Source organism: Pocillopora damicornis, chromosome 2 (assembly GCF_964200805.1).
Source record: "Pocillopora damicornis chromosome 2, jaPocDami1.2, whole genome shotgun sequence".
Classification (NCBI taxonomy): domain Eukaryota; kingdom Metazoa; phylum Cnidaria; class Anthozoa; order Scleractinia; family Pocilloporidae; genus Pocillopora; species Pocillopora damicornis.
In genome coordinates this window covers 13,509,623-13,521,766 of record NC_142671.1, presented here as the reverse complement: position 1 = coordinate 13,521,766, position 12,144 = coordinate 13,509,623, and the positions used below count along the sequence as shown (strand labels likewise).

General features: G+C 39.5%; 3 protein-coding genes across 3 annotated transcripts; all 3 read left to right on the top strand.

Annotated features, from left to right (window-relative positions):
• The first annotated feature begins 34 nt into the window (after positions 1 to 34).
• LOC149049968 (uncharacterized) lies at positions 35 to 2,769 on the top strand. The gene is made up of 2 exons (XM_089197650.1): positions 35 to 811; positions 1,054 to 2,769. Exons 1-2 carry the CDS (start codon positions 448 to 450, stop codon positions 2,217 to 2,219), a joined length of 1,530 nt encoding a protein of 509 aa, XP_089053776.1. The 5' UTR covers positions 35 to 447; the 3' UTR covers positions 2,220 to 2,769.
• Positions 2,770 to 5,722: 2,953 nt separating this feature from the next.
• Positions 5,723 to 7,774, top strand: LOC113674768 (uncharacterized). The gene has a single exon (XM_027191263.2). It carries the CDS (start codon positions 6,364 to 6,366, stop codon positions 7,087 to 7,089), a length of 726 nt encoding a protein of 241 aa, XP_027047064.1. The 5' UTR covers positions 5,723 to 6,363; the 3' UTR covers positions 7,090 to 7,774.
• Positions 7,775 to 9,135: 1,361 nt separating this feature from the next.
• LOC113674767 (uncharacterized) lies at positions 9,136 to 10,963 on the top strand. The gene has a single exon (XM_027191262.2). The coding sequence runs from the start codon at positions 9,389 to 9,391 to the stop codon at positions 10,139 to 10,141; it is 753 nt and encodes a 250-aa protein (XP_027047063.2). The 5' UTR covers positions 9,136 to 9,388; the 3' UTR covers positions 10,142 to 10,963.
• Positions 10,964 to 12,144: the final 1,181 nt, after the last annotated feature.

The following is a 12,144-nucleotide window of genomic DNA, read 5'->3' as shown; positions in this document are numbered from 1 at the left end:
AGATCAAATGATTCCCATATGAGGCAAAGCAACTATTATTGTTAAGGGGGGATTCTACCTGAAATTAGCTCAAAATATTGTTTTTTTGTTTTCTTCAGAAATGCGAGGTTCAACTATTCGACTTTACACTGACGATCGTTTTTACCGAAAAATTTTAAAATATAAATGAGAAATTACGTTAGAAAAGAAGAGGTATCTAAATAGAAATCTCGTTTCCATGGCAACCAAAACAGCATTTTTTGTTTCTTACTTGTTTACCAGCCTGTTTGGAGCTCAAAATATGTCAAACAAGCCCGAAACGCCCCTTAGAATCCTTGTGCTATCTTACATGAAGGGGAAAATAAGAAATTGAAAGAGTAACACTGGAGACGAGTGAGAGATTTTTGTGTGAAAGTTGTCACAGTGTATTGCGAAATATTGAACTCCTTTTGTCTCTTTTGTGCTGGAATGACTGGAAAGAAGAAAAGAACCGTTTACAGGAAAACTAGGAAAAGAAAGGGGCATGGAGGAGATCGTAAAAAAGCGCAATTACTGAAGAAAAGCGGTTGCAACAGGAAGAGTGAACCAAACGAACCGACCCCAGGAACTTCGCACGATCAGTCTGATCTGTCAGATTTTGGCGAAGAAAGCGATCAGCTTCCTAGTTCTTCAAGGAAGAAGATGAGATTCCAGAGCTCAGAAGATGAGTCTTCTTCAAGTTCTGATGAAAACAAAAAAGTTTTCGAGGTAGCTGAGGTAGAAAAAGGATACAGGCTCGTTGATCTAAAGAGCTTCTCTTCTGTGCTCTCAACTTTACACAAATGCGAAGAAGGTGAGAAAAATATCACACATCATAAATATGCTTTTCAGCCCCTTGAACCTAAAGAAAAACGATAGTTAGAATTATTTGCAGAAAAGGAGTTTTATTATTGTTTAATCATTTTTTCTGATCTTTCTTCACTGCAACACTTGTACACATTTATGGAGGTGTGAACTAATGCTCCAACATTGTGGTTCTGTTTGGTTCAGTAACTATAGCTAATAGCATCCTTTTCCGTCATGTTTTTAATATAGGAGACCTTACTATTGAAGAAAATACCGCTAGCCGTTATGGACTGATGTCAGATCTCTCCATTCACTGCAATTCTTGTGATGAAAGTACTCCTTGGCAGACATCACCCAACCTTGCCAAGAAAGGCAAATCATTTGATGTCAACCGGAGAGCTGTCTACCACTCAATAGAAACTGGAAGTGGCTACGACGGACTCTCTTCTTTCTGTGCGATAATGAACATGCCTTGTTTGTCAAGAGCTGCTTACTACAAGCAAGTTGATGTAATTTTGGAAGCACTGGAAAGTGAAGCAAAAGAAGAACTAAAAGGTGCAGGCCAAAGGCTCCGAAAGCTAATCATGGAGGAAAATGGCATCTCAGACAGCACCACAATAATTGATGCTGCTGTTAGCTTTGATGGCACTTGGGCCAAAAGAGGTTTCACATCACTAACAGGTGTTGTTTTCGTCATCTCAATTGACACAGGAGAAGTTTTAGACTATCACGTGATGTCTAAATCTTGCCGTAAGTGCTCCCTAAAGAACTCACAATGTGAAGGGAATGTGGAAGAGTTTGAAGAATGGAGGAGGGAGCATGTTGCATCTGGAGATTGTGACATCAACTTCGAAGGAAGTTCACCTGCTATGGAAGCAGAAGGAGCTTCTGTTCTTTGGAATAGATCCATCGAACTTCATAACATGAGGTACAAATGGATGGTGTCAGACGGGGACAGTAAGGCCTTTAACACTGTTCAACATGCCTATGATGACTGTGAAGTTATTAAACTGGATTGTGTAGGCCATGTGCAGAAAAGGATGGGCAAAGAAAGATGTGTACGAGGAAAAACCCAGAACCCAAATGAAAGCATCAACGCAATGGTTTGGGTCCGGTGTCCCAAACATAAACACCATGGAGTGAAAGTTGTCCGGTGTGCTGCTGCGTCTGCAGTCTGCCACTTCCACAGAGGTGCAGAAAGCAGAGAAAGATTGATGGAAAGGCTTTCAATTCCTGGAGGTGCATTTACTGAGGATGCATTTCGACTAAGAGATAATTCAAGGCTTCGGAAAGCTGATAAGCAGGCAACGGCCAAGGAGAAGAAGCGCCGGCAGGGATTGCAGCTTATCCGTACTCAAAGAGAAGCGGCTCTTCGTGAAAAAGAAGATGTTTCATATGAAGCTGGGGCATTCTAACTCTTGCTCTTGCCTATCCTAATTATATTTGAACTTATGGCTACTCATTGACTTCATAATTTGAATACAGGAGGTGTTTAATTTTAAAATCTTGTAACTTTAGGCCTTTTTTTCTCAAAACGTATTTTTTAATACTTGAGAAAAGATTACTCAAGAAGTATGAGAGCTATGGACCTGAAATTTTTAGGGATTGCTGATCTAATTGAGTTATTTGGGATGAGTGAAGGAAAATGCCATAGAGGTCTTTCAAAAGAAATGATTAAACAAATAGTGATCATGTGTTAGATGTGTAACTTGACACCAGTGCTGTGATGTCAAATTTAAAAAATTCTTGAAATCCTTCACTCATCCCAACAAGTATTCAATATTCTTTAGAATAACAGCAAAATATTGGTATTTCATTGAAACAGTTTCTAACAATCTTTACTCAAGTACATATAGGTGAGACACTACAAGTTGTTAATTGAAATGACCGGTGTCAGGTTACATTTGCTGCAGGTGTGACATAACACCTTTTTTTGAAAAATATAGTTCATAAGCTTTCCAGTGATATATAGTTTTAGATAGTTGTGACCAAAACTTAAATTCCTACAATTATTTGAAAAAAATGCACTTTTTTTAGGTAGAATCCCCCCTTAAAGCACCAGATTTTAAAGGGGGATTTTCGAACGTGGAGCAAGAAGGCAGCTAGAGTAAGGATAGTTCTACAAAACATAGCATGGAAATATATATATGTATATATATGTATATGAAAAAGTGGGAAAAAAAAGTTAAAAATTCCTGAGTTGAATTTGTTGTAGAACAGGTAGAACTTCAATCGGCGAAAACCTCATCAACATAGATGCATTGAGGAAGACAGCTGACAAAACCAGAACAGTCTGTTTGACAAAACAACAAGGGTAGGGCAGATAATTGATTAGCTCCAGCAAGAGGCGCCTGTGAGGGGCTGTGATAGAAATTCCATATGCATCTAAAATGGTGTGTAAATTCACGGCTTATCTTTCCAAGTTACAGATCAAGAAGATGACTCAAAGGGATGTTGGGTATAGTTCTCATGACGTAAAAGCAGTTCAACGGGCGCTTAAAAAACACCACTATAAAAGTTATGACCCTGGCTCCGCCATTAAATAACCACTGAGACCCCAGGAATGTAGACTCCTAGTACTAGATAGTCAGCCTTTTCCGGGTAAAATGGGTAAACGACAAAGAATAAATGGGTTCCATGTGCCTGTCCCATTTAAAACCTGGTATAGATTTGTATCCGACCTAAAAAGTGCAGCCATCTGTCCGCTGTACTTGCCTCTAACAGTAATCAAAGTATGGTCAATGAAAAACTGCCTTAACACCTCGTTAACGAATTCTGTTGAAATAGCAAGACAATTGAACAACATTCTGAGTCCTCAAACTAATTACCGAAGTTCTTGAATATTCCTTAATTAATTCCTCGTTCTATTATATAATGTTCTATAACAATGATACCAGCAATCTCATCGATCCATTTTCTTCCATTCATGCTCTAGCGAAGACACCAGACATCAGACCCTTATCATGAATGAAACCGTAGCCCTACACCCATCATTGCGAATATATTTCTTTCTTATGGTCCATATATAATGATGACGTATCAGTGATGGTGTTTCGTCCGTAGTTATTTCACTGTAATCGAGTTTAACAACATCGAATTACAAAAACAAGTCATATGGCGGGTAATTAATGCGGACAACTTGATCGATCAAAAGTTGGTCGATTACGTCTCGTTTTCCAGATGGTCGGTGGACACCTCGATTGTAACATCGGCTTGCAGTTTGTCGTGTGTCCAATCGACCATCGGCCGACTATCATTCCCTTTCTCGGTCGATTATCGGCCAACTATCAGTTCGTTTATGGGTCGATTATCGGTCGATGATATGCAGACTATCGACCGACCATTGGTCAATAGTTCGACCACAATGGATAAGAATTAGAACACATGATCCAAAATCGCTTGACTATTAAGTAAGTATCGCTAAAAATTTATTTGTTTCTCCAACACAAAACATACCCTTTTCCGGTTCCATCCCAAAGGTATGATAGAGTTGGAACTCTGCCTAGGCCAAACAACCAAGCCACCTTCCATAAATACGGTGCACGCATACACTTCTCAGTGGCTGCGGTCGATCGAAAATGATCCCTATATAATGCATTAGGGTTTGGCAACAGCCGTTGGAAACAGTTCATTTTTCCTGGTCTACCTTACTGAACGTGCATTCTTGAATTATTTTTGCTCGAGCTCTTTCAAGCCCTACTCGTTGGTTATTCAAGCCCTATTTATTGATTGAGTGCGCAAAAAAATAGTGCATGACAATGAATCGTAGGTGTCTGGGACGCTGCTGGCAGAAAGACCCATTTAATTTTTTTTTCTCTATTTTTAATCGCTTCCATCTGTTTTTCTACTACTAAAACTGGCCGCGAAATCAGCGGAAACAACTGATTATTTCGCGGGTGTTTGGGCGACATAACGTCGCGGCAGTTTAACAACTGATCAATGTGTTATTTCTTTAGTAAGCGGTCAAGGTCAATTTTATTGCACGAGCTTTGAAACGTTAAATCGCACAGAGTTAAATATAGCGCACTGAAGCAAGACTTCACTAACTTTCGTTGAAAAAAAAGCAAACTTCAGAAATCATCGCATTATTTTGACAATTGGATTTCCGTTTTTAGCCCACGCGTTCATCCGAATCAACAATCCTGTCATGTTTGTGCCAGATGCTGCCATAAAATTCACCGAACTGCGACAGTCTTTCGTGTGTATTTCAACGAAATATTCAATTTCTCTCTTGCTGTCGACGCCTTGGGTAAAATAACGCTGAAGACGAGACGTAGAGATCGCGTGGGTTTTCAGCAAAACGATTAAACTTTGATCTGACACTGTCTAGATAAACCTCAAATTTAAATTCCAGTACAGTTATGTAAACAAAAATTACCCCGACTTGACTTCGAAGTTTTATTAGAAGAGGAAAACAAAAAGAGAAACTTCTTCCTTCTTCTAACTTTTAATGTGTCTATTATGTTACTCCATGCACTTCTTATCGCATGCAGAATTGGACCAGAACAACGGAAATGTTCAAATATTGTACTTTGTTATAATTCCGACCACCAGATACAGATTCTTATCACTTCGTCTTATTCCAGAAAAGTCTTTCACGAAAAAGCTCTTCTCTTATAGCACTTCTAAATCTTTAAATGTGATATCTTGACGCGTTTTGGTCATGAAATCTAAGCGCTGTTATCTTTAAAAATACCAAACATATAAATAGATCATGAAGAATGTAAATACAAAGATTTGCGCTCGTTGTTTGAATTTTAGTAATCCTGATCTTGGTCTGTTTGTGTTAATCTTCCATTGTAAGGCTATTTACATTGATTTTCCAACACAAGCAATATTGGGTATTATATTGGCTTTCTTAGTTGAACAAACCGTGGAATTTTGGTTCGAAGAAATGATTTTAGTGAACGCCACAGGATAAAGATCAGTTGGGGGTACGCAGACAACGTCGCACAAACAAAGTGGGTGAAAAACTCTGAAGAAGGGAAGGAAACAACTAAATCAAGACAGGTCCAAATTTAGACAGAGTGACAAAGCTAGTTACATGAGTAGTCAATGCAAAATTTATGTCACGATATTACCATGTCTGTCAATTAAGCCAAGGCTTAAAATTTGGAGGCGTGATTAATCTGTAATAGAACCGTGCTCTTCTTTTTTCGCTTCTCCAGTTTGGGAAAAAAAAAAAGATCACAGAACTTTTATAGGCTCCATCAAGTAGTTAAGTAGGATGCATATGCGTTCTAATTAAGAGCATCAAACCCGTTATCAAGAAAATTTACCTCCAACCGCATGTCCTTAAAGACTTAAAGAAGCTTAGGGTGTGCTATTGTGACGTCACATAGTTTTAAGCAAAAGTTACAAAGGGGTCAGAACCGAGGTCGGTACAAAACAAGTTCTTCAAAGGAAGTCATTTAAAATATGCATACCTCCACGTGTAATACCAGCCGATTTGATTACTATGACAGCGTTTTGCTCGAGTGATTCCTGCTTCGATGGTTTGAGTGTTTGTGTCAGCTCTGTTACAGAGTGTGCTTTTAATCAGACACTCTGGACTCAGACATGACTAAGGAGAGAAAGACATCTTCACCAGTTGAACAAGGATCGCATTTACACATGGCTATCAAGTTGTTGAAAGCGGAAAATGCGAACCTCGAGAAGATAATAATTTTGCTGAAGACCGAGAACCAAAACATGCAGCGTAAGATGAAGGAACTCGAATATCAGAACGACAGGTTTAAAATCACGCAAAATCAGCTAAAAGCGGAGTTGAAGAGGGAAAAGGAAATGGTGAGGTATTTACATAATGTGAACAAGAAATACGAGCGAACGCTTCAGAAGAAAGAAGCAGAGAGCAGACAGCTGCGCAAAGAGGCTAAAGAAGCTGAGATGAGGAGTCTCAAACGAGAAACCAAAGACGTAAACAATAACGCAAAGGAAACCGGCAAAGACACGGAAATCCGACGACCGCAGCCACCTAAACGATCGGACTCGTTCAAAAGAAACAAGGATCTTGCGGCTATAAAAGCGGATCAAGGAATCACTACCGTGAGCAACCAAAACGCTAATTTAAAACCAAAACAACCGGCTCAAATCACGCCCGCAATCAAACAGTCGAACTCAAGCGACGACATAACTTGCGAATGGGAAGACGTTACGGACGTTTTGGGCTTCTTAAATGAGAAGGTCAATCAGTTCGAGCGGTTACTTCTGGAGACTGGAGGCTCGAGCAAGTCGGGATCTGGCTCAGGATATTCCTCGTCCGACTCAATGACATCCACCAAGTAAAGTGTGCATGAATCACCCGGCTGTAACTTGTATGCAACTTGTCTTTTATACTTCAACCCAAGTAGATATCACTATTGCTCCATGTATAGCCTCACGAACTAGAAAAAGGGTTTTCCTCAGGTTTCGCTGCTAAGTATGTTTTATTTTAATTAGTAAAGCAAGTAGCTGTGACCTTTTTCAAAACAAACACCAATTGTCTTTTAAAAGTGTACTTCAGTATGTGACATTTTACTCCAGCTGTCAAAGGGGCTTATTAACTCGACTGAGGTATAATATTTACTAACAACAGCGAACAAAATGGAAGAAATAATGCAAAGGTCAAGAGAGCTTTTTTTTAATGCTCCAATAATTACAAGACGTGTGTATTTGTTCTGCAGCATGACCCCATATTCATTACAGTTTTAAAAAATGTACTGCGCTGTCTTCAGATAATATTAGTGGGAATTATGCAAATAATTAACGCAGTTTACAGCCAGGTGTTTAGTTTCTTCGTAAATATGAATGGATTATGAGTTCAGGGCGTGACAGAAAAACGTGCGTAACGCAAAGGAAATCAATCTGAACTCTTAAGAGTGGGAGTCGAAATTGGCTCGGTGTACAAATTAAATTATCTTTCATTATCACAGATCCATGATTATAAGCTTCTCAAGAGATCTTAAATGTATATTAAACGTTTGCAAAAGAATATTTATGCGCTTGTTCTTGACCATTACAGTACAGTGGCTAGTAAGACAGCGCCATCCCGTAAAATGTTGCGTTTCCCATCATCTCTTAGCACGTGAAAGTCAGCTGAGTGAAAAAAAAGGAAGAGAGAAAAAAATTATCGATCGTGGATACGGGTTGGGTTGCAATTATGTCAGGGGGTTTAGGTATTAATTTTTTCCATGCTTGCCCCCCTGATCGATTTTTCCCCCAAGTCTTTTCCGGCCTTTAGCCCCACTCAAGAATCATTTCCCAAACCAAATTTAATTTCATAAGTTTTGTTTGCCAGGCAGTATGTATTGAATCTTGATTAAGTTATTTGTACAAGAAAAAGGGCCTATCGTGCGACGGGAAACGAAACATTTCCTACGAATGACCAGTTTTCACATTAGTTAACATATGCTTCACAGCGATAAGTGACGGATTTGAATTGCACGAGTTTTCTAGGAAGACATCTGTACTTTCCTTCGGTTGGTATTGAAACGTCTGAACAAATCCTTAAAGTTAGGCTTTACTGTAGTGAAAGTGTGTTTATTCAGAAAGATGTACCACGTTGTTCCTCCAATTGGTTCGAAGCGTACCTTTTATCATGGCTTGATAATCAGACGAGCTGGTGAAGGCCTACAAAAACAACTTATGTCCAGGGCTACTCTGTCGTTCCCCTAATGCACTTCAGCACATCTTCCATCTATTTAACTCTGAAGAAGAACGCAGGCATGCCATACGTAATTTAACATAAACAGTTTATGTGATACTGTCCTACTGATTTGTCATATTTTTAAGGGGGGTTATTTTGAGTTTCGTATCTTGTTGTAATTGACATTTTAGCGACATCTTTAGACCGACGCTGCAAACTACAATTCAGATAGTTTCATTGCGAACTGACAAGCATCAGGTCCCTCATTGAAACAGAGATCGATAGATTCCGTGGAGCTTAACTCTTTTTCTCTCGTGCCGTAATAGGAAATTATACATCAGGTGTTGACAAATAGCAGCCAAAAAAATGAACACAATTTCAAGATAGTTTACTCTCAAGTGACCTTGTCCTCTTAGCTCCAGTGCACTCATGTGAATGGAAAGTCGCCGCTTACGTTTCACCGCCAAAAACATATCCATACCTTCGAATCGCATGAACAGATTCACCTAGGCCCTTCCTTCAAGAAAGAATAATATGCGATGCAATGATGTTCAGATCGCGTACATGTAAAGAATCGTTTTCAAATTTCTATGTTATTTTCAATGCTTATTTGTCAAGCTTATCCCTATTCGGAAATAAGATATTCCATTATCTTATTAAAAAAAGAAGAAGAAGAAACAAGATGAAAAGTAACGAAAATTATTCATACGCCAAGTCAAAAGATATCAACTGATGAAAAATGATCTGAGAATAGAAATGGTGACAAGGCCAATATACAATTTAACGCCAATTATACCACAATGATTAACAAAAGAATTGAAGCCCGTGACAGTATCGAATTCCAGACACGCAATGATAGTTTTTGCCATCTCATGATAGGGCTTATCATAGACGTCGTCCGCGTCGTTCTCACATATCCTGCGCCCTCTGAAATTTACCAGTTTAGCTGATTATCTACGAATGGATCAAAATCACTTGGAATGCCTAAGAATTGAAAACAAAAAGCTTCGTGGTAAGCACAATGAACTAGAGTCGGATCTTATCGAGGAGAAAGAAATGGTGAAATATTTGCATGGTGTGATAAAGAATTACCAACAGCTGTTAAAGTCACCACAAACGACACGACATCTTCAAACTGCTTCTCAAAAGAGCGTGCGTCGATCTTCGAGTGCCCGACGAGTGACTAGTGAAAAAGATGTAGAAGAATCGTTCCTGAAGAATTTGATCGAAATGAGTAGTTTTCATCCGGGAAAGAAGGAAGCGAAACCTAAGGAACAAGGGTTCGTGCCAAATGATAATTCACATTCAAAGGCGTTAGACACGTCCGACTGTGAAGATACAGACAGAATCGATAACAACAACAGCCATGTATCTGATGAAATTTTATTACCTACTGATCAGCAACGCAAGAGATCAGAATCTATTCCTCCTACAAACTCGTTTTACTCGAATTTTCTGAGTCAAAAAACCCGTAAACCACGAGGAAATACTATCTCGGACTTTAGAACACTTCCCCTTAGCAACCCGAGCGCGAAGTGTTTCGAGAGAGAGCATGTTATGCAAGAAATGACCCAAATGTTGGACTCCATGATGCAGAAAACAACTTTACTCGAAAAAAGCTTAAAACAGAAGGACAAACATTTGACAAAAATGGAACGAAGGTTCGAATACTTGGAAAGCATAGCGCTTGGAGAAGAATCTGAATGTCTGTGACGAGCTTTTGCGTGACTCACCTGATTTGAGGAAATAAGGCATATGAACGCCCACGCGGTGAAGGAAGTTCGTACAATCAACGAAGATACAATTTACTTACCACTCTACCGTGGTCATGCACACAATTAATTTATCGTCAGTTTACATTGGTGATCAAAGGTCCAGCTCGGTTTCCAATATCTTGCCCCTCCTCTCTCTTTTTTTGGCTCAATAGCTAGGTGATTAATTTACATGAGACGAGTGGCAAGTCCACCCAAATCCCACAAGTGCGATCACAGTCCTTGTAATGCATATCTGTAAAGGTTTCAGTCGAACGATTTATTCCGGTTACCGGGATTAAACTTGAAAGGTGGCGTCACGTTCTTCGCGATCACCGAGTTGAAATTTCCCACTGAATGGAGGCCGGACTGAAATCTCCGTTCACTTAGCAAGCTTAAATTTCCTATATGAACAGAGGACATTTGTCTTGCGAACCAGGCTGAACCTGACACTGACCTCTTATGATGACTCGGAAAGGAGAAAGAATGGAAACCAACAAGGCTTCGCTTTCCAATAACCTGACGGACAGAGATACAAAAACATTTAAATACCGTGATTGAAAGAAACCTCGAGACAAGGAACTATTGCAAAAGAGACTATGCAAAGCTGCTATAATAAAAGTGTTTAAATTATCACTTAAAGAAGTCGTGTATTAGGTTTTATGGAAATTTGTTTCTAGTGATTTGTTAAGTTTACATGAAGAGTTATATTTGCGATTCAATAAGCGGAAAAAACAATGTGAATGTTTGACACGAATAAAGGGATCGAAAGAAGAATAGAAAATCCGCACGCGTTAATAAATCAAATCAGAAACCGCTGTCATGCATAACCTCTATATTGTCTCTTTCTCGTTTTCCTGTGGTTAAAGTGTACTTCCGCGCTTAGGATCTTAGTGATATTTAAGGTTAGAATCTCGACGAAATGAATTCTTAGCCCAAGTTACCTCGCCTTTATAGAGAAGCCATGAACGTTATAAAGCTTCACGTGACGACTGAAGCAGAAAAACGTCGGTGTACTGAACTCCTGTCGCCGGGTTTCTCGCGTGATTGACCGTGCCAGCTGGGATGCCTTCAGTATATACTTATAATACAATGTGAGATCAAGAAGCCGTAAGTTACACTGGTTAGCCTGTGGACCTTAATTAAACCGAACCTTCCCCAGAAAAGGGTGCGAGCAGACTCTCAATCAGTGAAGTCTGCGAAAGTCGAGCCGGCCCTTTCTCACTCTTCGAGGGGTTTGGCAGCTTGCAAGATGCTGGTGATTGAGGCGACAATGAAAGCGTGTTCGTAAGCTACCCTCAAAAGGAAAGAAACCACCCACCGATTCCCTTAGTGATAACAGATATAGCTCGTGATTATGGCAATAGCTGCAATCGTCTAGGGGAAGAAAACCTTAGCAAAAATAGGATATCACTACCAGATATGAAGGTCCAGGACTGTGGAAAACCACTCTTTCCATATCATTAAAGGATCATGCCAAAAATAATCAACAAAACAGTTAAATCCAACCAGGGAAGTAACGTGCTTAACCTCTTCCTAAAGCTTAATTAAAGACCCTAGATGGCTGCAGGCACGAAATGAATAGTTGACAGGTAATCTGTATTCTTCGTCTTCCAACATCCTTTTTTAACCTTTGTTTACTCATTTGATATCGATATATTGTAATTGAATATTACTCTGAGGTTTTTCACAGCTGGTCGTTCCATTCCGCAGAGATCTCTAAATTGCCTCTTAACAGCAGTTCTTCCTTCCTTTTAAAAAATAAAAAAAGAAAAATAAATGAGATAACGGAAACCAAATTGTATGGGCTCCCTGGGTGGTTGGGATAAGCTGTATAGTCTGTGACAAGATCGTTGCGCAATTGAAGTGTGAATTTCATTTCTAGAAGGTGATTTTATGCCTGTCTCTACACGCGTGTATCCGCGCAACTTTGCGTGTTACGTGGTGGATTTGCTTTGTCGGACG